This window comes from Anomalospiza imberbis, chromosome 4 (genome assembly GCF_031753505.1).
Source record: "Anomalospiza imberbis isolate Cuckoo-Finch-1a 21T00152 chromosome 4, ASM3175350v1, whole genome shotgun sequence".
NCBI lineage: Eukaryota > Metazoa > Chordata > Aves > Passeriformes > Viduidae > Anomalospiza > Anomalospiza imberbis.
Window position 1 is genome coordinate 45,195,599 of NC_089684.1, and position 21,925 is coordinate 45,217,523.

The window sequence follows — 21,925 nt, forward strand, 5'->3', positions numbered from 1 at the left end:
TCCTTGTCCTGTTGCTGGGCACACCAAAAATCTGGCACCATCTTCTTGACACCCACCTTGGAGATTGTTGTATGGATTGATGAGATTCCTGCTGTCTTCTCTCCTCTAGACTGAGCAGGCCCAGCTCCCAGAGTCTCCCCTCCTGAGAGAGATGATCCAGACTCCTCCATCATCTTCGGCCTCTGCTGGACCCTCTCCAGTAGCTCCTTGTCTTTCTTAGCCTGTGGAGCCCAGAACTGAAGACAGCACTCCAGACGTGGCCTCACTGGGGCCAAGTAGAGGATCACCTCCCTGGACCTGCTGGCCACACTCTTCCCCATGCAAAGCCTTCCCCTTAAACCTTTCTCTCCCCCACAAACCCAACTTTCCCCCAAAAACCTCCATTCTTCCCTTTCCAAACCTTCTTTTCCCCCATGCATTTGCCCATGGCTACCTAACTGACTGCTGTGGCCAAGTGCAGCATCCACTATGGGAATAGTCAAGCCTGGAACTGGAAGATCTTTTTATTTACAAATGAAATGTACACATCAAGAGACAGCATGGAGACAAATCCCTAAATACAATGAGTTCAGACCATATTCTGTCATGATGCATCGATGGGAAAGGCTGTATTTTGTGGGAAAATAAGTTCCAAAGTTAATGACACCATGTGAGTTGTGACAGGTGATGGAAAACAGTTGTGAGCAACACAGGGACAGCCCAAAACTGACCACTGACAAACTAAGGGCAAGTAAGCAAAAACTGTTGCCAAACAGTCGAGTTTTACGTCCCATTCTCCTCAGGGACCTAAAGGAATGATGACTGGAGTTACTGAGACATTCCACATGTTACCTGCATCACAGCTCAGTATTCCACAGGGATATTCCTTCCTTCACCATCAACAACAGCCAGACAACATATCCAGGGCAAACACCCCAAAAACAACTGCCCAAACATGGGATCAAAAATGTGAAGGAAAAAGGAACCTAAAACAAAGTGACAAGTGCATTAGCGAGGGTTTCAAAGGAACAGCTGCAGAATTGCACATTTAGATATTGTATTTCTTGCACAAACGTTTTCTTCACTGTCAAGGCAAAGGTGCTTTTCAATCCAGGTCAGGCAGCCCACTGAAATATGAGAATTTTGACTGCTGCTTTTGTCACGATTCACTGAAAAACAAACCCCTCAGGCAGGCAGCAGCTGGACAGAAGAAAGCCCAGCTTCCTTCAGAATCCTCCAAAGCAGCTCCTGCCCTTGTCACACACCAATGACCACTACTCTTCTCAGACAAGACCTGGCCCTAAGCCAGAAAGTCAGCATTCCAGGGGTTTTTTGCATGCAAGAAATCCAGCAGCAATGGCAGTGCAAGCTCCATCCTTGGCCTGGACCCGAGCCACTTCCGTGGCAGTCTGCTGCACCAACAGGAGTAAGGGATCCTCCTCTCCCCTGCAGAGACCTGGCAGCTTTAGCCCCTGGAAACTCAGATGGATTATTCCCACTGTTCAGTCACCTGCATCAAGAGGAGAAAAGGAGAATGACTCTGGACAGACTAACAAAACACAGAGGTGCTCCCTGGTGAAAGGCTTCCTTTATTTTGCTTTGTTACACATCCTTACCTTGCTGAAGCTGTGCACTTACACCTCTGTGCTTCACAGATCAGAAACTTGAGTTGTTTTTTCCCCTCCTCACATGCAGGCAGCCAGCTTCCCCTTTTTTTGTTGTTCTACTAGCTTGCTCAACCCCCCAGTTTCATGAGCTGCTCCTTTTCCAACCCCAATGCCCAGCACCTCAGCTCAGGAAAAGAATTTACCAGGCACAGCGAACTGTGTACTGTAAGAAGTCTGTCATAAGCTGCATGTCTTGACCAAGAATGTGCAGTACAAAAGAATTTTCCTACTGCACTTCCCATCCCTACATGAGCGTTCACAAATCCATCCATTTGTAAGCCCCCAGCAGGCTACACAGCAGAAATGAAAGCCCACCTTTTACAGGCAGGTGTGACCATCTCCCCTGGGCTCGTGCTCGACCCTGGGGAAGTTGGCTTCTGATGCATCTGGCATCAAGGTCCCTGACAGCTGTAAATTGGGAAAGAAAGAGACAGGATCAATTTCCAAGTGTAGCATCAACAGAGAAGACAATCAGAAAACAGCCTTCTGAAGACACATGCAATGCCAACACCTAATTCCAAACAAACGTGTTCTTTGGTTGAATCAGGCTTCAAAAATGCTCCCCCAGTGTAAGACTTACAATCCCGAGGCAAATTCTGCTCCTTTAGGAGTCAAACAGGAATTCTGTGGGCCATGCTGTTGAGAAAGTCACAAACCAAACAAATACAGAGCGGCACAAATCACTTTATTGCCTATATACCTGCTGTGAAGCCAGACTTGAGTTAGGAAGGTCGATAGCAGCGAGGGAGGGGACTCGGGACTCTGCAAACGTTCTATTTTCCTTTTTCAGAAATCTGAGATGCCGAGCTGCGAAACACAACCAAGGCAAGCCATGTTTAGGGAGTGAGAGCTGACACACTGCTTCCTGACACTTGTTTGGTACCCAGGTTTTATTTAGAGGACATCAAAGTTCCTACCTTCCGCTCCCCTCAGCTTGGGAAGATGATTTAGTTCTGGCAAACGCACATCTGTCTTGGGGAATTCCCATTTTTTCTTACTTGCCTGAAGGATAGGTTTTTCATTTGTGACCTGTAATCAAGGGCGCAAGGAACAGCTCATGAAAATATAGACAAAAAATAAAGCTATTTTCAAGCTTAAAAAAAAAGCAGTAACACAGCAATGCTCTGATGTAGTTGGAATTTGTCCAAGAGTGAGACGAAAGACTCTGATGTATGTGAAGGAATTCAACCTGCTCAAGTGCTATTTTTACACAAGCAATGGAAAAGCAACAGCAAAATGAAAACAATCATCTAAGTGAGGCTGCTTTTGAAGAGATAAAATACAGCACTTGGAGAATGTCTGGAACTAGTTATCTGGAAAAAGGCAAATGTTCCTGGCTGGCACGGTAATAATCATGCCTAGGTAGTGAGAGCAGAGGAAAACTTTCCATTTCACTTGTTTTTCTTATCAATTTTTAATGCAGTTATGACATGACTAAGTAAGGCCCTGGCCACATTAAATCCAAACCCTCAGTTCTGCTTCAGTAGCACAGCACACATGGTCTATCACTCCTGGCCAGGCAGGAGGCCATGGGTATACTCCAATTTTCACAGATATCCTGAGCTGGACTGCTCCCCTCATTTAAAATTGTTTTCTGGCATAAAATATATTTTATGGAAGAACTGTTAGCAAGGGATAATGAACGGAAAGTCTGCAGGAAAAAAGGGGTAACAAACCCAGTACTTCTAGTGGGGAGTTATGATGAAAGATGGACCAGATGGAGTTCTTGAGAATACAACACACAATTGAATTCATTTTTGCTTGGCCAAGGGGGACAGACAGACAGGCGACTCACCGGTGTCAAGCTGACACTGCAACGCCCCACTGGAGAAGGCTTCCGTGCCTTTAGCAAGGGGTTCAAGTATTTTTTACTCTTTTCATCAAGTCTGTAATCAAAAATGGCCCACAGTTGGTATTAACTGGGCTAACACAGCCAGTATAAAGCAACAAATGCAAGGTGTCCCAAACCCCACGTCTCGCGTTCCCACATCGTCAGCCTGCCCCTCCCAGGACATCCCAGGAATGATGGATACGAGCTCTCCCAGCTCTGCTCCCATACCTGTAATTAAGGCTCCCAGGCCCAGACCCCATCCCAAATGCAGGAGAAAAGTTCTGGTTGATGGGAGGGATAAATGTGCCCGGGTTCTTGGCATAGTCCAGGCTGCTGCTGGAATCTTTCAGGTTGGTCTGAGGGCTGAATATAAATGGGTGGATTGCACTGTCGTAGAGGAATCCCAGCTTGGAGGATCGATCTGCTTTCTCTGCATCAGCTTTAGAGGGCTTGGTCTTTATCAGCTTTCCATCTTTGCTCCTTGGGCCCATGCTGAAATCCTGTTTGGGAAGATAAATGTCATCTTTCTTTACAGTCCTGTTAAAAGAGCAGTTTACAGCAGTACATGCAGGAAAAAACAACATGTGAGAAGCCTAAATGTGCATGATTCTGCAAGAATCTAATGGAGATGGAATAGGTTTTGTTAGAAAATCTCTGCTTTCCATCAAACAGGATAAAACTTGTCAGAGTTCCAGCACTCTCTGTAAATAAGTCACTTGAGACTGGAATAGGAAATGATGGAGGAAAAACAGCTGTATCCCATGTCTGTTCCGAAAAAATTAAATAAAAACTCATCTCAGTGTCACCTCAAAGTCACTCTGAAGCATCCTTGGTATCCAGTTGAAAGGAAAATTTTTAATTTTAATGACAGGGCTTTAAAACAGGTTAACAGCAGCATAAAGCATGACCTATGCTTCCCAAATGATTCCCCCTCCAGCTCTGTATTGCCAGGAACTGCACCACTGTGTGGTTCACCTCCAAGGGACTGGCCCAAGAGCCACCTGTACCCTCCCAAGCTATTTCCTAGGAATTGCTGCACCTATTTTAAAAACAATGATTTTAAAACATGAGAAAAAACCCAAAACAATACAGGTTTGGAAAATACAGATGGACCAACCTGGACGCTGATGGTTTTTCTTTCTTCTAAAACATCATCTTTGTCCCGTTTACTGATTTTTGGTTTTTTTTGGAACTGATGGTCTCTGGCATCTTTCTGGATCTTTTGTTTAAGCTCCTGAGTAAATCTACATTCCATATAAGGAGAAAGGAAAAAACAAATAATCAAAGGGCTTCTGTTTATCTTAATATCATCATCAGTTGTTAAGCCCAGGATCCTTTCAAGCGGTCAAACAAACTGTGCCTTTAAACTAATAAGAAGCCAAATGTAATGTATACATTAAATAAAATCTTGTGCACACATTTTTCACAATACAGCAATAGAACAATAAAATACAGCAATAAAAAATAAATTTGCACCAGTTTGGTGCAGATGCAGTGAGTGAATACAGTGTAAGACTGTACTACCCAAAGTGGTGTGACATTGATGAATTAATGTCACAACAAGATAAATGTGTCCCTGCAACGTGTTCCCTTCCAACTCTATCTCCAGGAAGGTCAAGCCAAAACAAACTGAGACATTCAGCAGCTGTCAGCTCTGCAAACCCAGTAGTGTGCAGTCTCCAAGCACAGCTGCTTCACTTCTTTCTAACCTGGGCCTGCAGTGAGCAGGAAAGGAGCTCTTACCTTTCAGCAAAGCCATCCTTGTTGAAGAAATCGCCCTGCAGGAGTTCGGCGCAGGACGGTCTCTTGTCTGGGTCAATCTGCAAGCACTCCTGTCAAACCAACGTCAACAGGAGGAGGAAAACACACCAGGAATTAAACAAAGGCTTTAGCATGTCTGAGGGAAAGATCCCTGCAGTGACCCCTTTGGCCCTGTAGGGCTGGACTGGAGCTCTGGGCTCCTACAGCCCTCATCAAGCTGCCAAACCAAGCAGCTGCTTGCTGCATAGGGAGCTGAGAGGAGGGCACTTCAACAGCCCTGTGCTCAGCTGTGTGAGGTGAAGGACAGAGAAAAAGAGAAACATTCACAGGAAATGCTCAGTTAATTACCTTGGCTAAATCCAGTGCGGCAGGAGGGAGCTTGGGATAGCGTTTCTCCAGGGAGTCAAGCTCCTTCACCTCGGGCAACTTCATGCCAGCAAAGAGGGGGTTTTTATAGAATAACTCCTGTTGTCTTGGAATTAAGTTACCTGGAATCAGGCAAATAAAGCAACCACATGGAAAAATACAGGACAGTGAAATATGTGAGAGGCTAATATACTGGGTCTGCACTGCAGTAAGGGCTACAGTCTGGGTTGTTATCTTCCCACCCATCGAAACAAATCGGAGCCCTTCCTTCCTGAGCAAGCCCGAGGGGCTCTCCTTACCCAGGCACTTGGTGATATGGAAGAGCTGGTCAATGTCTGAGTCTCCAGGGAAAAGAGGCTCTCCTGTAAGCATTTCTGTTATCAGGGAGCCAACAGCCCACACGTCCACAGGCCTGGGGAGAAAAGCCACCAGCACCCCAGCTCAGCACAGCTTCATGGGTCCAAAGGCTGAGCCAGTGATGGAGCACCCCCTCCATGCTCCCCACAGCCCTTCCCAGCCTGGCAGGCCAGGCTCACCTGCCATATTTGCTGTCCCCCACCAGCAGCTCCGGGGCTCTGTACCAGCGGGTCGCCACGTAGTCCGTGTAAACTTCCCCAGAAGTCGCCAATGGCCGGGCAAATCCGAAGTCGCAGAGTTTCACAACTCCTGACTGGGAAACCAGTATGTTCTCTGGCTTAATATCCCGATGGATTATCTGCACAGAGAAGAGGAAGTCAAGGCAAAATCCCTGTTTGTACATAGCAAACTGACTGGCTCAGCAAAAAGTGCACCTTTATCATATTCAAGTACACACAGAACCTCTAATTTCAGACACATTTATTTTATGTTTCTCTTTTCCTTTTCATACAAAGCTCTATTTCTCTAAGTTCAAATATATATAAATACAAAAATACACACTTCTATTCTAATATATATCTATTGATTTTAGCTGCAGAGCTGATTTCTTGCACATACTTACATTATGGCTGTGACAAAAGGCAATTCCTCTCATAATCTGAAATAAGTACTTCCGAACCCTGTCGTAGTCCAGTCCACTGGGAGAGGCCTCGAGGTCATCGAGCACCGTGTGATCCACAAATTCAAACACCAGGTACCAGCGCTTCTTCCTCTTACACACATCCAACAGGTTCACCAGATTCTCATGCCTGAGTTGCTGTCAAAAAACAGGGAAAGTTTAGTGAGGGAAAACACTTCCTATGAAGGGAAATTTTCTAAAGAAATTTTTTGCAGGTCATTTTTTCAACTGCAGCCCAGCTGGGACAGTACCAAAAAATGCACTTTGAAAAAAAAAGAGGAAGAAAAAGCAGCTGTGTTTTCTAGTTATTTTGTCGTTGTGTTCCCAGCAGAGAAGGATCCACCTCCCATTTGTAACACATTTATCACACACCAACAAAAAGGCCATGCTACAGAGCACAGTTATTTATTAGCTGGAGCTTGGCAGGGAAACATCCCCGGAGGCTGCCTGGAGGCAGCATCAGAGCCCAGGGCTGGGACCCAGGAAGATGCAAAAGGACTGCAGAGCACAGGGAATTGTAGGGGAAACTCTGCCAGTGCAGAGGCAGTGCCAGCCAACCTGCATCTGTGTCTGACCAGATTTCTTAGCAGGTCTGACAAGAGAAGAATTTTTAAAGAGTAATCAATAAGAGACAAAGCTCTTTTCCCAAGAATGATTTATTCCCCACACAGGAGACCTGAAGAGGTCTTTGCTGTTTTCAGACACAATTCAATTTCTGCCTAAACTCAAGAGGAAAAAAAAAAATTAAACCCAAAGATTGACAGGGAACAAGGGAGGGAACTACAAAGAGACCAAACCTCCAGGTATTTATTTCCCCTGTGAGAGGCCACCCTTCCTGAGCTGTATGTGCAAAGGTTCCCCTTGCAAAGATTTCATTCACCCAGGAAAGCCAGTTAATTCCCAGCACACCTGGGTGCTGCTCAGTAACTCAGTAACTCGGTGAGCCTGGCCAGTGGAGCGGGGACAATCCAGACTCACACAGATCCACTTAAAAGGCTTTGAAGGGATAATGCTTGGAGCTGCTGGCTGTGTCCCAAGCTCCAGCATATACATTTCCATTAACTCTAACTCTGTAGCTGTTGCTGTAATGGCAAATACAACTTTTTTTTGCCCTTCGGTGCACAGGAACTGTAAGCTGGCAGATTTAGAGAGAAACACTTGTGGCAGACAAGAGGACAGGACCCAGGTTTGCCAGTATTCCCACCTCTGGAACACCCCACATCACAAGAGCAGCCTGAAAATAAGGTTTTGCTTCTTTTTTTTCACCAAACACATCATCTGGGTCCCAATGTTCCAAACTCCCCCATGCGCCCATTCACAGGGACAAGCACTGCACTTGGGACGAGCATTCCTGTGGGACAAGGGCAGCTCCTCTGGACAGCCCATGCCAGTGCCTCACCACCCTGACGAGGAATCCTTTTTTTCCTGATATCCAATCAAAAGCTGCTCTCTTTCAGTTTGAATCCATTCCCCCTTGTCCTTCCCCCTCCCACCACAATACTGACACCAGGCACATCCCACACTCTGACAGCAAAGGACACAGTGCCAGCTGGCTCCCACACATGGTTCAGGGAATCTCATAGGAGTCCTCCTCCAGCCTCTTGCCTGCCAGGAAGGTGCCGTGGATAGAAAAAAAAAAAATAAAGGAAAACTTTCCTAAAAGCGTTTTCCCGTCTCAGGTGACACCGGCAGCCCCCAGCCCATTTAGTGTCACACACCCAGGCTTTGAAAGGTCAGCGTTTCTTCTATTTCCAGCAAATCCACAGCAGCAAAGTCCAGGCATTTGGGACAGGGGGACAGCCACCACCAGGAGGCAACAGAGACCGCACCACGCCCCGGGAACGCCGGAACATCCCCAGGCTTTTCTAATCCAGCATTCGCCAGGTGCATCCAGCCCAGCGCTCAGGCCAGGGGAGAAGCAGCTCTGCCCGGCTACAGCACACAAGGTTCCATTAATCCAGCACACGGAAATTCGAGCGGGGCCCGAGCGAGTCTCCTCTGGCCGGGATTTTGTTGGCGACACTTTGTGACCGCTGACCGGGGGCTGTGCTGCGACACAGCCCGAGCTGAAGGGTTGAGCCGCGAGTTTAAACACACACCCTCTACACTTTAAAGGTTTTCGTGCTCACACTTTAAGCATGAAACTGCTAAAAAAAAGGGGGGGGGGGGTCCCGCCAGCCTCACCTTGAGCAGTTTGATTTCCCTCAGGGCGATTTTCCTCACCGCCGCGTCGTCCTCGCTCTCCAGGAACTTCTTGACGGCCACGATCTGCCCGTTCTCCCTGTTCCTGCACTTGGTCACCACCCCGTAGCTGCCTTCCCCCACCAGCCCCAGCACCTGGTACTTGTCCATGGCCGCGGCGGGAGGGCCCGGACCCTGCGGCAGGGGCCGGGCCGGGATGCGGGGACAGCACGGGGACGGAGGCACCGCGGCCGGCGCCGGCTCCGGCTCCCGACCCAACGCGGCGTTACCGCGGCAACGGCCGGCCGTAAAGCGCGGCCGCGCCCCGCCTGTCGCGAAAGGGGCCTGGAAGCTTGCCGGGCTGGTAAAAAGGCCTTATAAAATGTTTTAAGAATAAAATGTTATAAAGGCTGCTTTCTTAAAGCCGCTAGGGCACGTCAGGAGTGCTAGGCAACCTCGTCTTTTGTGCGGTGGGCTGAGCCACGTGTTAAAAGCCCAGCCTGAATCCACGCAATGACTGTTCCGTGTGCGGATGGGAGGCTGGCGATGTCGCCAAGGATCAGCCGTGAAAAAGGCGGAATAATTCGGGTTTAGATGTCTGTGCCGGTGGCCTTACTGTGCAGTTTATCTTACAAACTTGGCAGTGCCTGCACGTGCTATTTGCAACGTAACACCGTGCATGAACCTGCTCCCTTTGAGAGGAAGGAAAGCTGAAGCATCCCCGTGGGTTTACTCGTATTTTCAACCAATGCATTCTTAATCCAGCACGCCTTAGTTCTTTCCATCCACTGGTGGATGTAGCAACCCATGATGGCCTTCTGCTAACACCGACTTCTCATGTTCTGGGCAGGAGTGGCATGGCAGGACACGTGTAGGAAAACACCTCCAGGAACAAACCGCAGAAACAAAGGCATTCTGCGTGGATATTCCCGATATTCCCGCCTCAGTTTGGTGGCCTCTGTGTCATAGCTGAGGGTACTGTGGAAAAAAAGGTGTTCAATTACTCTGAAGGAATTTATGAACGCCTGTCAGGCTGGAATACTGCAACATCGCTCTTTGGGAAAGGAGCAGTATTTATCTTGCCAAAATGTCAATTTCCTGGAAAATAGTGTAATGAGGAATCATATCCCAGCAATATTTTCTGGAACCTTCATTGTACTCCTCCCGAGTCACAGCGATAGGCATCACCTTCTGCAATTAATTCCTGGTTGCTTTTATGTCTGCCTCACCCTCGTTCTCTCTCCCTGCATGCAATCACAGTAATGCACTTTTCCAGGCTGACCTCACATTTCCAGGGAAAGAACAACATCAGAGTGTGCTTGGCAGTGATTTATTATATTCCTCCTACCTTCTGCTGCTCATCACTATCCTAGCAAGCAGCTCCTCTGGGTCCCAGCATCTGTCCTGTGCTGCTAATGGAGAGCTGGAATCCAATTAACCCTGCCACTGCTGAGAGACTTTTGGACCCGTTCAAAGAAAGGAGCAACCCACGTCTTTGTAATGACACCATTAATCTGCCATGGACAAGGGGGAGTGGGCTCAAACCGAGAGTAGATTGCACATTAAACTGGAGACTGGGAAGAAACTCCTCCCTGTGGAGGTGGAGAGCCCCTGGCTGCCCAGAGAGGCTGTGGCTGCCCCATCCCTGGAAGTGTCCAAGACCAGGTTGGACGGGGCTTGGAGCAATCTGGGATAGTGGAAGGTGTTGCAGCCCATGGCAGGGAGTTGGAAGGAGATGGGCTTGGACGTCCCTTCAAACCCAAGCCATTGTGCAGTTCCGTGATTCCACGTTCCCACGCGTCAATGTGGCGCTGTGGTTTAAGAAACCAGAGAGACCAAAAATTAGTGGGGAACCTCGCTAAACCACACCGATCCTGTGCTCCAGGTGTGCTCCAAGTGTTGCTACCTCGATGGCACTGACCCAGTCAGGGCTCGATAACTGGGGGGACACCCCTTTTCCCCCCCTCATAATAACAGGGACCTTGAACGGGATTCCGCTCCTTCAAAACGCGATTTTCCATCCTGCCCACGGGGACCCTGCCATATTTTCCTCCAGTCAAAGCACGGGCTACCGTGAAATGAGCCCACGGCGCAAGGCCACGGGGGAAGCCGCTTTCAGGGCGGGATTCTGCCTGGCTGGGACGGTCCCGGCGAGGGGCGGGCCGATGTCGCGATGATGCCGGTGGCAGGGGCGGTGCCGGCGGTCGGGGCGAGCACCGCCCGCCCCTGCGCAGCCATGAGGCTGTGCCGGCTCTTTGTTGCCGGGGGTCCGCGGCCGCCCCTCCCCACGGCCGGGGCGGCCTGAGCCCGCCGGGAGGCAGCAGGAGCTGTTGCCAGCAGGATGCCATGGGGAACTGCTGGGCGCAGTGGTGCTGCGGGCTGTTCTTCCGGAAGGATCCCGGCCGCATCCAGCGCGGCGGAGGGTGAGCAGCAGCAAGCGCGGCTGCCCCTTTCCCCTCCCTCCCCGGGGCGGGGAGGTGCCGGGCCCGGCGGCTCCGCCTTCCCCGTGGGGCAGGAGGGGGTGGCAGGGTGGGCAGGGATGCGGGGTCCGGGCGTGCCCGGTGCCCGTGGCCCGTTCCTCTCGGGAGCCGCGGCATCCCGGGAGGATGGAGGCGCCGGGAGCCCGCCGGGCTCGGCGCGGTTTGTGCGGTCGGGGTTCATGCACTTCCAGGGTCACCGGCTCCTTAGCCCCGGTGTTTTTCCGGCAGGAGATGCCTAGAGAGGTTTTTCAGGTCAGTCGCCGAAAGCCGTGCAGGCGGCCGTGCTTGTGCGAAAGATGGAAAAACACCCGGTTTTCTGCAATGTGATCTCGTCTTCGCTGTGAGTCAGAGGCTAAGACGCTGTTGGGATAAATCGGGAGCAGAATGGTTCAGATGAACTCATGTCTGTTGCAGAATGGTTCTGAAGAATTCTTATCTCTTGGAAACGTGTGACAACCTGTTTCGTTCTGCCACAAACAGTTCACGGAAAAGCGCTCTGCAAACAGGAAATGCTTGAGGTTTTTCCATATCCTGCCCAGTACTGGATCACTTATTTTTGATGTGTTAGGACAGAAATCGTTCTCAGCAGATATGCTGAGCATTTTACATGATGCAAGCTCATGGCCTCTTGCTTCACATCAGCTCTGGCAGGCAAGTCTCACCTTCCAGACAAGCTGCTTCTCAGAGACAGGGGTGAAAAACCAGGGCAGTTCATGTAGAGGATACCTGCTTGTATTTTTAGTGCTCCACCAGAGGGGATGAGAACACGTCCAATGCCTTGACAGCTGGCACTGAAGCAGCAGTTTGTTGTGCTTTGAGAACACCAGGCAGTACTTGAAAGCTTCTTCCTGCACAACTTGAAAGCTGCTTCTTCCTGTGTGTTTTGCTGAGTCTTCTTCTACATGCCAATACCCCTTTTTTCAGCAGGCAAATCTAGTGACAACTTTAGTGACAAAAAAATGTAGTGGCAATCCCTGCATATGTTAGTCCAATACCGGGCTGCCCTTACCAATGAAACAAATCTTACTGCCTGCTGCAGTATTGTCTAATTGTCCAGGTGTTGCACAATCTGCAGTGACAGTCTGAGGCATATAAAATGTACAGAGAACTGCTGGCCTCTGTGTTTCAGATCAGGTTTGTTTTCTGGGTGTGGTGGTGGTAGTTTACAGAGCAGTATCAGAGTGTTGAGGTTATTCTCCTTCCACTCAGTGGGGAATTCTGTTAAAACCAAAACTGCAAAATGTGGCGTATTATAAAGTTTGCAAGTTAGATTGATACCACGTTGTCCACATTTGGCTGTTTCTGGAACACCATAATGTAAAAATGTAGCTTATCAACTTAATGATTATTTTAATCACTCAGATCCTCCCCCCACCCCAGCTTCATTATTTTTAGATGCTCCAAGATTTGCCTGTAAGAGATAAACTCTTAATTGAACAACTATGTATACATGTTTTAGTAAGTTTTTATACTGGAATATTGTAAATTGCCTTTGCTTGGAATTGTGCGCTATATATATATATATATATATATATATATATAAAACAATGGAAAAGTAGAGGTTAAGGGAGAATTATAAAAAGTGCAAGCATTTTCATAGGTTGCTGTTACTTCACATGAAGTTTTGGGTAGGGCTGAAGCGGATGGATCTTCTCTTTGTGTCCCTAATGACCTCAAGCTTCTGTAATTCTGCAATTCATGGGCTCAAACTCTGGCACAGACTTCAGTTTTCTGGGTCTGAGTCCCTGTTCAGCAAGCAGCTGAAAGACCTGCTGAAAGAGTAGCTCTTCCTAAAGCTGGCATTGCTGTTGGGCTGCTTGTGATGACACTTAGGGAGCTTACAGTGCATTTAGTTTGCTGTTCAGTTCTTGCAGCTAAGCTGACTGCAGCTCGAGTGCTTGGGAAGTTGGAAGTAATTTACCGAAAGCCTGGTGCTGCAAACTGGAACGGCACGTCTGGTAACAGCGTAGATAGCCCTGGAACAATTTCTTGTTACGGTGCTGTTAAATGAGATTCTTAATGTTACTGGCTCCTACACACCAAATTACAGAGGAGGGCAGCAGTGAAATTACTCTTGAGTGCTCATGCCACATGTCCCACTTATCCTTGTCACGTAGTACTTGATTTCCAGAGAGGAAAGTGGCTTTTCCTCTCTGGTTTCCCAGCAGTGAATTCTCTGGAAAAGGTTCTTTAGTGGCAGGAAAGGTTGTGCAACAAGGAACCAGTGGGTAGTGCAACAAGTTGCCAGGGGAGATGCTCCCTAAACTGGCTTCCAAAGAAAAATGAGATGGAGATGAAACAGGATCCGGTTAAAATAATTCAGGCTTTGGCTGGTGTGCTGCTTTTATTATTGTCACAGTGTTGGTGCTGATTGCAAGTGCTGAACGATCTTTTCGTGCAAGTATAGAAATCCCTGAGGCCCTGGCTTTATTCCTTGCACCAGTCAGCACTGGTAACTGGAAACCCTGGTTTTGGAAACAGTTCGATGAAAAGGATGTTGCACTGAAGAGTGTTTACATTGGAATGTTCTTCTGGATGGTGGCCAAACCTCCTTGGCTAGGTAAAAATGGATTCAGGTAACTTAACACTGTGTGGGGCTTTGTAGAGGACAGGGCTAACTGTCCTCTGCAAAAGAATTAAAATAAAATTGGAAGAATTCTTAATAAAGACTCAGGAGAAGAAACCAGTTCCCTGTATAAAATTAGAGCATGATTTTTTTTTTTTTAGCTTAAAAGTATTTCCTTGACCTCTTATTGGATGTTTTTCTCTGAGGCTCAGCCAAGCTGTCAAAATAAAATGTATTGTTTAACACTGATGAGGTACAAGATGCCAGGAAAGAGTTAAGTGCCGTGGTGAGCAACAGCATTTTCAGAAATTGCCTGGAACAATGTTTTTTCCAGGAAAAATGTATTACAGGGATTGCAGAACATGCTAATAGTCTGTAAATGTCAAGTCCAGCATCCTGACAAGTGATTGCATCTCACAAAGGTTTTAGTTTTTTCCCCCGTTCTACAGAAGATGTTTACACGCTTTTTGCCTCTGTCTGCTGTAGTAGGGATACAGAGCTCCAGTTAATAAGTCAATGTGCTAAATACATGAAGATTTTATTGTTATTTTAGATTTAACATATTTTAAAATATATTTTAAATTCTTGGGCTCGTTTACCTTCTGCTGTGTATGGAAGAGTCTTCTGCAGTCTAACTGTAAACTTATTTTTCCAGATCCAAGTATTTTAGAACATGTTCAACAGGAGAACACTTCACTATAGAGGTGAGTACTTAGATTTTTAGCTATTTAAGAAAAAGCAGGAAAAGCTGAATCCTAGCAATGCCTTTAACACTTTCTGCAGTTCATGAACACTGAAATATTCTGGGATATTCCAGCCCAGACTGGGAAAAGGAGATGCTGTTCTCCTCCCAAATTTTAGGTCAGTAAGGAGTCTTGTTGTAGGTACTGATCTCTGTGTCTGATGCACTGACTAGATTTAAGATTACTGTACTGAAAACCAGTACAGAGGATTTCTATTTGCCTTTTTTTAATGTGACAGCTGAACTTCTCCTGGATGAGTTTGTGCAGCTTAGAATGCTTGTTTTTTAATTAGGACTCTTCTCCTTTTAGGAGGAGAGGCATTGGTAAGAAGGTCCAACTCTAAAAATAAAATTCCTCTGAAAGTAGCGTTACAGTCCCAGTGTTAGAATTGGAGTACTGTTTTTACAAGACACATAAAATATGCAATCATATTTTATGTGTGTCTTTAGTGACTCGTTGTATTGAGTTGTAAAAATTACTTCTTTTTCCTCTGCAGTTTGAGAACCTGGTGGAAAGTGATGAGGTGAGTGGCTGGGACATTATGTGAAACCTGCTTGTAAAATCCTTAAAAATGGTTCCAACATCTGAATCTTCCTCCTACTTTAAGCTGAGTTGTAGACTTAAATCATGTTGTTTGTTTTTTATTTTTTTTTACTTTCAGTTTTCCTTGCACTGGAAATATGAATTTAAGGCTTTGGATAAAGATCTAAGAGACTGGTTTTGGGGAGTGTGGGAAATAACCCATTAAGGAAGGGGGCACTATGGACTTTGGGAAGAAAGAAAAGAAGCGGTGTGGGGAAAGAGTGTGTTTGGGAAGACTCAAAGGAGAATTTGCTCCTGGTATAACTCATGCATAAGACTCAGCAAGTGCCCTCAGTCTGAGAACACAAATGGACCTGGGTTGCTCTGCTAAGGGAAGTTCTGGAAGTGCTCTGTGTTTGCAAAAATCAGACTTTCCTTTTTTATTTATTTTAACAGGGGGAAAGCCCAGAAAGCAGTCACAGGTAAGACGTTGAGACTGAGGACCTCTCCTTCCCTCTACTGTCCCACTGTGAACACTAAACAAAATGGAGTAAAGGAAAAACAAGGGACAAAAACAAGTAAGAAAAAAAAAAAGTGAGATTTGGACTGCAGTGACGGTAATGGTTCTATTCCAGTAGTTCTGTTAGCAGAGATGGTTCTGAAAATACACTTTCTGTAAAGATATAAATAATATATATTGTGAGAGCGAGGAGAGACAGCATTATCCTGAACAAACTGGAACTTTCAGGAGGAGCAGGCCACAAGCACAGCCTGTTGGATCTGCCTTAAGGGACTGGTCAGGAAAGACCACACAGCTAGGTCAAAGTACAAATGAGGGTTGTCGTGCATGAATAATAGATGGAGCTTTTTTGTGTTTCCCCAGGCCTCTGACTGAGGAAGAAATTGCAGACCTGAAAGAGAGACACTACGACTCCATTGCTGAAAAGCAGAGGGTTGTTGATCTGAAGCTTCAGTCAGAGGTGAGTGGTCACAGTGAGAGTACAAATGGTTTTTCTTCCAAAAATGTTAGGATGAGCCATGGACACCAGGAGATTCCACTCACACGGAACAATTGGGTTGTGTTCATCAGTTAGTATTTTTTAGCCTGCAAGGTGCACAAATTCCTTCTTTTTAATAGCCTCTTAGCTGAAAAATGGAATGAACAGGCTGGGTTTCTGACCAGGATCTCTTAAATTGGACCCTGTTTTCAGTGACAAGACCAAATGGGGAATAATCTTGATTCAACTTTTCGTGTGCTAAATTTTCTCCACAACTTTCTTAAGGAAAAAAAACACGTAATTTGTTACTCTGTTTTAGTGCTGCAGCAGGTAATGGAATATGATCTGGAATACAATGTAGAACTTGAATGAACTTTAATCTAAAGTGCCTATGGAACTGAAAATCTTTAAATCTTTCACAGTCCATAATAAAATAGAAAAAAACATTACAGCTGTTCACTAATAATATTTTTTTTCTCAGTAGTTACCTAAATTTCTCGGGCTGTTTGCTTGCGGGGAGGGAAGCTGTTAAATCCAGTTAATGCTTTAGCTGTAGTCAATTTTGTTTTATTTTGATTTTCTAGCTGCTTTTATTTTGTTTTCTCGCACTTATGGCTTTATTAATAGGAAGATAGATAGGTTCTGCTTTTGTTAACCATTACTGTTTTGTTCATACACAGTTAGCCTTACAAGAGGAGAAGTTAAGACTAGAAGAGGAGGCTTTATATGCTGCACAACGTCAAGCAGCCAGGGCAGCAAAGCAGAAAAAGCTCTTGGAGGTGAGGGGGAAAAGACCCCAATATATATGAGAGCCTCTGTCTTGTTCCCACGTATGCAGACTTCCCTGATACCCTTTCCATCTCAGGAGACCTGACAAGGAGATGCCTTTGGCTTGCACAGTAGAGAAAGAAGTACAAGATCTGAAAGTACAGCTGATTGGAGCAGCTGAAAATCACCATAATTGTTTGAAACAGCTTCTGTCGCCGAGTATAGATTTTGAATGAGTGTCTATAATTAGCTTCACACTCTTCTTATATAATATGTAGAAGTTACTGATCTTAAATGTAAAAATGATCTGTGATGGCTTTGGGGTAAAAAAGCCCCTGAAATTAAGCACACGTTTAATTCAGACATAATTTAGACTTGTAAAATGTACTTTATATATTTGTGCACTGTATGGCTCGTTGTCTTTGTGTTTTGTATAGACCCAGCTCTGAAGTTTTCATCTGATTTCTGTGTCACTACCTATAGCTCTCATTTCACATTTCTTTCTCTCCCCTTGCCATTTGGCGTGGGAGGGTTAATTCTTTCTGACCTTTTTGCCTGCTATTTTTTTTTCTTACCACTTTTGATCTATATAAAAGCCAGGAAAAGATTTTTTTTTAATGCCATTAACTGGTTTTTGTAGAAGTTCTGTGCAAGAAATGCTGTATTTCTTGTCTTTCAGTATTTTTAATATGCACTTCTTTTAGTCAGGACCTAAGACAGAATGGATTGTAGAGATTTTAATTTCCTCTTGGTGTAAAATTAGTACCACTTATCTCCTGCTCAAACAGCCTCCTCAAAACCCATAAGGATTATAAGGATTTTAAGGAAGCGTTTTTGTCCAGATATGCATTGAGCATTTAGCCCTTCTAGATAAACTGGAAGCTATTTTTGAATGCATCACTCATCTCCCTGCTGTTTGTGGGCACAAATGGGAAAATGGCTTTTTCCTTGGAAGTATGGTCTCTCTTAAAGCTCATTTGGCTTGCTGATGTTGCCCTACTAAATGTCAGGGTCTGTAACAGCAGGGAATTTTAATATGCATGTGTCCTGGAACTGGTAGTGCTGGATATTCAGATGTGACCCGGCAAAACAGGGAGATAATCTAAATTGGGTATTAAGTGGGTGTAGGAGTTCTGAAAGAAAATCGATGCGTGTGTCAGTAATTGATTTTGACAGATTTGTTGACTGTGTTGTGCCAAATTTCTGTCTGTTCCTCTCTGCGTTCTTGAATCTTTTCACCTCTAACCACAACAATGTGATATTTCTGCTTCCACTTTTTTTCTCTACACTCCCCGTTTGCTCATTTCATCCTGCAATTACTATTACTTAAATATCCAAGATGCAAAGTGTGCCAGAAAACGTCATCATCTTGGGATTGAAAAACACTAGATCCAGTGCAGTTACCTCCCCACACCCGAAGCAAAGAGCAGTTCTCAGATGAAGTTGACATTAGCGGAGTTATTAATACTTTTGGCCCTGCAAGGCAGCAAAGCTGTTATTAATATAGATGAAGCACTTAGTGCTGATGGAGACAGCCAGAGGAGATGGCAGCACTGCTTTGCACAGGGATGAAAGGATTTGTAGGAGATATTTATCTTTTAAATGGCAGGGTGGCTGTTCCTGGGCACTGAGCAAAAGAAATCCAGCATCACCCAGGTGTTAGTTGTGCACTGAAAACACTTTAAGAAGACAGGAGCCAAAAGAGGTGCAGTCCCGACTGAGGTGGTGTCCACATTTCTAAAAACTGATGGGCTTTTTTGGGGGGGTGCATAAAATAGGATGAAGTGTTGAGAGCTCTGTTTTGAGTGTTCAGCTTTTTCAACGATTCGCTTTTCTCGCTAGCAGCGTAGGCAGCACAGGATAACGCAGAGAGCACATGCTGTTAACAATGGAGAGTTCCAGAGGTAAGAGACCAAATTTTATTCATGACAACTGAGACTCTTCCCTGTCTGTACTCCTGTTCCTCATCTGGAAAGCTAGGGGGTATTTTGGGTTCATTCTGGTTGTCGCTGGTGTTATCAGACTGCTGCATACAGCGCTAGTCCCAGCTGCTAAAAGGTACTTACACACACACAAAATCCAGTGGTGTATTTTAGAAAGGTGTTCATATGTAAGATTTCAGCTAAAATAAACATATTTTTATTGTTCAGGACCCTGGTTTAAAAATGCAGTAGAAACACAATGTTTAAATGGTTTATAGAGTCTGCCTGTTCCTTCATTAATATTCTTAAATATATTTATTTATTAAATATTTAAGTATTTGTTTATTTTAAGTCTCTTCATTCCTACCTCCTGTGTTCAGTGGTGGTGGTGGGAAAAACAAGCTAAAAAAAAAGTAGAGAAATTTACAGTGGAGTGGTGTTTGAGTTCAGAAAAAACTCATGCACAGAAGACAAGGGGGACAGGAGGAATTTTGCTATGGAAGTACACTTAGAATAGGAGCTGAGAAAACTGAGTAGGAACTGGCCAGATTTTAAAAACAAAGGATTGTAGGAGCAGGGTTTGAATTCATTACTTAAAAAGTGATTTGGAAATGAAGGAGATTTTATTTAAAGTGATGAAGAGAGGAGAAGAGTTGTTTTGAGTTAGTTAATTGATTTTTAACTGAAAATACTAATAAAAATTGAGCAGAAGCACAGACTAGGAGAGGATGTGATGAATAGGAATAGAAAGGCATTTTGTAGATGATTTTATAAGTCATTTAGTTCAGGGTGTATGTGCTTTGTAGCACAGAGCTGGGGGCATGTGGATTAACATATTTTCGATGGCACCCTTGGAGGTTTCTAAAGCTATAAAAATTGTGTTCTTGCAGCTCTGTGGCAGAGGAAGACCTCGACCCTTTCCTGAGGAATACAAAATTCCAGTATGAAGCTTTCCGTAGTAGTAAGTCTGCCTTTCCTTAAGCACATCTTTAAATGTTAAGGGACCCTGAGGGGCACAGAGTGCTGCTTCTTTTTCTAGATAAACACAGATTATTTATAGTTTTATGCTTACACACACAGATATAAAATGTGCATACATGTATCTGTAATTTTAAAATCTGATAATTTTTTATCTAATCAATAAAAGATTGTGGTGGACATTTCTTGTAAAACCAGTTGAAGATGCAGATGTGTGTTTATAGCTGTTTTTAACATCTCTTGGCAAAGTAATTAGAAGCATATTAATGCTTAATTTTTTCCTATTGAAGTGCAAGAGGTGAATTTGCCTGCCTGTACCTAAAAATTCCAGTAACATTTTAGAGGAAAACAATTTGATAAGCTTTTATCTGTAAGTTTTGGTGACAGTACATGACAACCACTAAGGTGGAGGATTGATGGCTGTGTGAGTAGTTTGGTTTTTTGGGGAGGAGAGGGTTGATTTGGGTTTTGTTTTATTTTTACAAGTCTTCATACAAGTTCAGCTTACAGCTTATTAAACTCCTTTCTAGTTCCAATTAGGCAATATCTCAGTGATATTGACTATTTATAAGCTACTGATTACTCTTTGAACTGATAAAGTGCCTTTTCCAGCATTCCTGAGGTTTAAAGGGCCACAAAGCACAATGACAGCTTAATTTAAAATTTTACTTTTGCATGTTTAACCTGAAATTCAAGTACATTTATGAATTAAAAATACATTATGAAGTTTTTTTTTTAATAGGGCTTTCATCTGATGCCACAGTGCTGACACCCAACACGGAGAGCAGTTGTGACTTGATGACCAAAACCAAATCCGTGAGTGGGAACGATGACAGCACCTCCTTGGATTTAGAGTGGGAGGATGAAGAAGGTATTTATCCTACCTTTCAGCTTCATCCTGAACTCAAAAGTTAAATATGCTGACAGTTTAAGCTGTGTTCATTGTAAGTTTGTCTTTTTCAAAAGGGAAGGTGATTTAAAACTTGTTTCTGATGGAATTTCTGACAAGTTTAAAAGTTTCTGACAGTTAAAACTGTAAATTATTTTTACCGAGAAAATTCCTTATTTTTGATAAATGTGGAGATAGCCCTACTAAATTAATTCATTTATTAGGATGCTGCACTAGATAAATGAATTCATTTCCCTGCATTTTGTGGAACTGACTTGTAAACTCCTGACAAAAGTATTGGTAAAGAAATGCTGCCCTCTCGTGAGCCAGGAGCAGAAGGAAGAGCTTGTTCTTCCTTTCAAAATGTGGAGGCTGGTCAAGAGTCTGACTTCAGTATTTTGGGAAAAACCCTTATTACTTGCACTGTAAACATTCAATGGGAACTTGGATCTCCATTCCAAGGAGTATCCCATCAATCATACAGCAGTATCATTGCTGCTGTTATAGGTGTTTTCTGCATTTCCTCATTGTTGCCAATGGTTTTTTTTGTTGGTTTTGTTTTTTGTTTTTTTTTGTTTTGGTTGGTTTTTTTTGGGGGGGGGGTTTGTTTGTTTGTTTTGGTTTTTTGTTTACTAAACCTGCAAAAGCTCTTAGTTGAAAGTTTATCCAAAATGTTCAGACCTTGACTGTTGAAAGGCTCACCAAAAATAAGCAAGAGTTTGGTTTTTAGCCAATCTAATAGGTGATTAATGTCTGTAATTACTGACAAGATCAGTAAAATCTTAGATGTCTTTGAGCAGTGGCCAGAACCGCATTTGGTGTGGAATTAAACAAACTGAAGACCTTTCCGATCTGTCCAAATTCTACCTTCGTTTCTTCTAGCAGAAACATAGAAGTTAGGTGAAAACTCACGAGGACGTGTTTCTCACGCGCGTGTGTTAAATGCCAGGCATGAACAGGATGATCCCGGTGAGGGAGCGCTCCAAGACAGAGGAGGACATCCTGCGGGCAGCGCTGAAATTCAACAGCAGGAAGCCAGGGAGCCACCCAGCCTCAGCCTCCGACGATTCCAACGGGCTGGAGTGGGAGAACGACTTTGTCAGCGCCGCCGTGGACGACAACGGCAACACCGAGTACGCCGGCTTCATCAACCCCGTGCTGGAACTGTCGGCCTCGGATGTCAGGCTGTCAGATTCCGAGCACCAGGACAGATAGTGACCATCCCTGCACGGCCCCTG

The 21,925-nt window shown here is 44.9% G+C and overlaps 2 protein-coding genes across 3 annotated transcripts; one reads left to right on the top strand and one right to left on the bottom strand.

Annotated features, from left to right (window-relative positions):
- Positions 1 to 485: 485 nt before the first annotated feature.
- Positions 486 to 9,107, bottom strand: CDKL2 (cyclin dependent kinase like 2). Its single transcript, XM_068188320.1, has 13 exons — positions 8,825 to 9,107; positions 6,584 to 6,778; positions 6,141 to 6,319; positions 5,904 to 6,016; positions 5,587 to 5,726; positions 5,221 to 5,309; positions 4,595 to 4,721; positions 3,706 to 3,977; positions 3,442 to 3,532; positions 2,564 to 2,675; positions 2,347 to 2,453; positions 1,962 to 2,054; positions 486 to 1,489 (listed from the first exon to the last, which is right to left on the bottom strand). Exons 1-12 carry the CDS (start codon positions 8,990 to 8,992, stop codon positions 1,965 to 1,967), a joined length of 1,683 nt encoding a protein of 560 aa, XP_068044421.1. The 5' UTR covers positions 8,993 to 9,107; the 3' UTR covers positions 486 to 1,489; positions 1,962 to 1,964.
- Positions 9,108 to 11,014: 1,907 nt separating this feature from the next.
- Positions 11,015 to 21,925, top strand: AP1AR (adaptor related protein complex 1 associated regulatory protein). 2 transcript variants are annotated; one of them, XM_068188324.1, is made up of 10 exons: positions 11,015 to 11,244; positions 14,523 to 14,571; positions 15,107 to 15,133; positions 15,589 to 15,614; positions 16,016 to 16,112; positions 16,811 to 16,909; positions 18,741 to 18,802; positions 19,711 to 19,781; positions 20,541 to 20,669; positions 21,637 to 21,925. In XM_068188324.1, the coding sequence occupies exons 1-10, from the start codon at positions 11,168 to 11,170 to the stop codon at positions 21,900 to 21,902; spliced, it is 903 nt and encodes a 300-aa protein (XP_068044425.1). In that variant the 5' UTR covers positions 11,015 to 11,167; the 3' UTR covers positions 21,903 to 21,925. The 2 variants fall into 2 exon arrangements, with proteins under 2 accessions (XP_068044425.1, XP_068044426.1); XM_068188325.1 differs by lacking the exon at positions 16,811 to 16,909.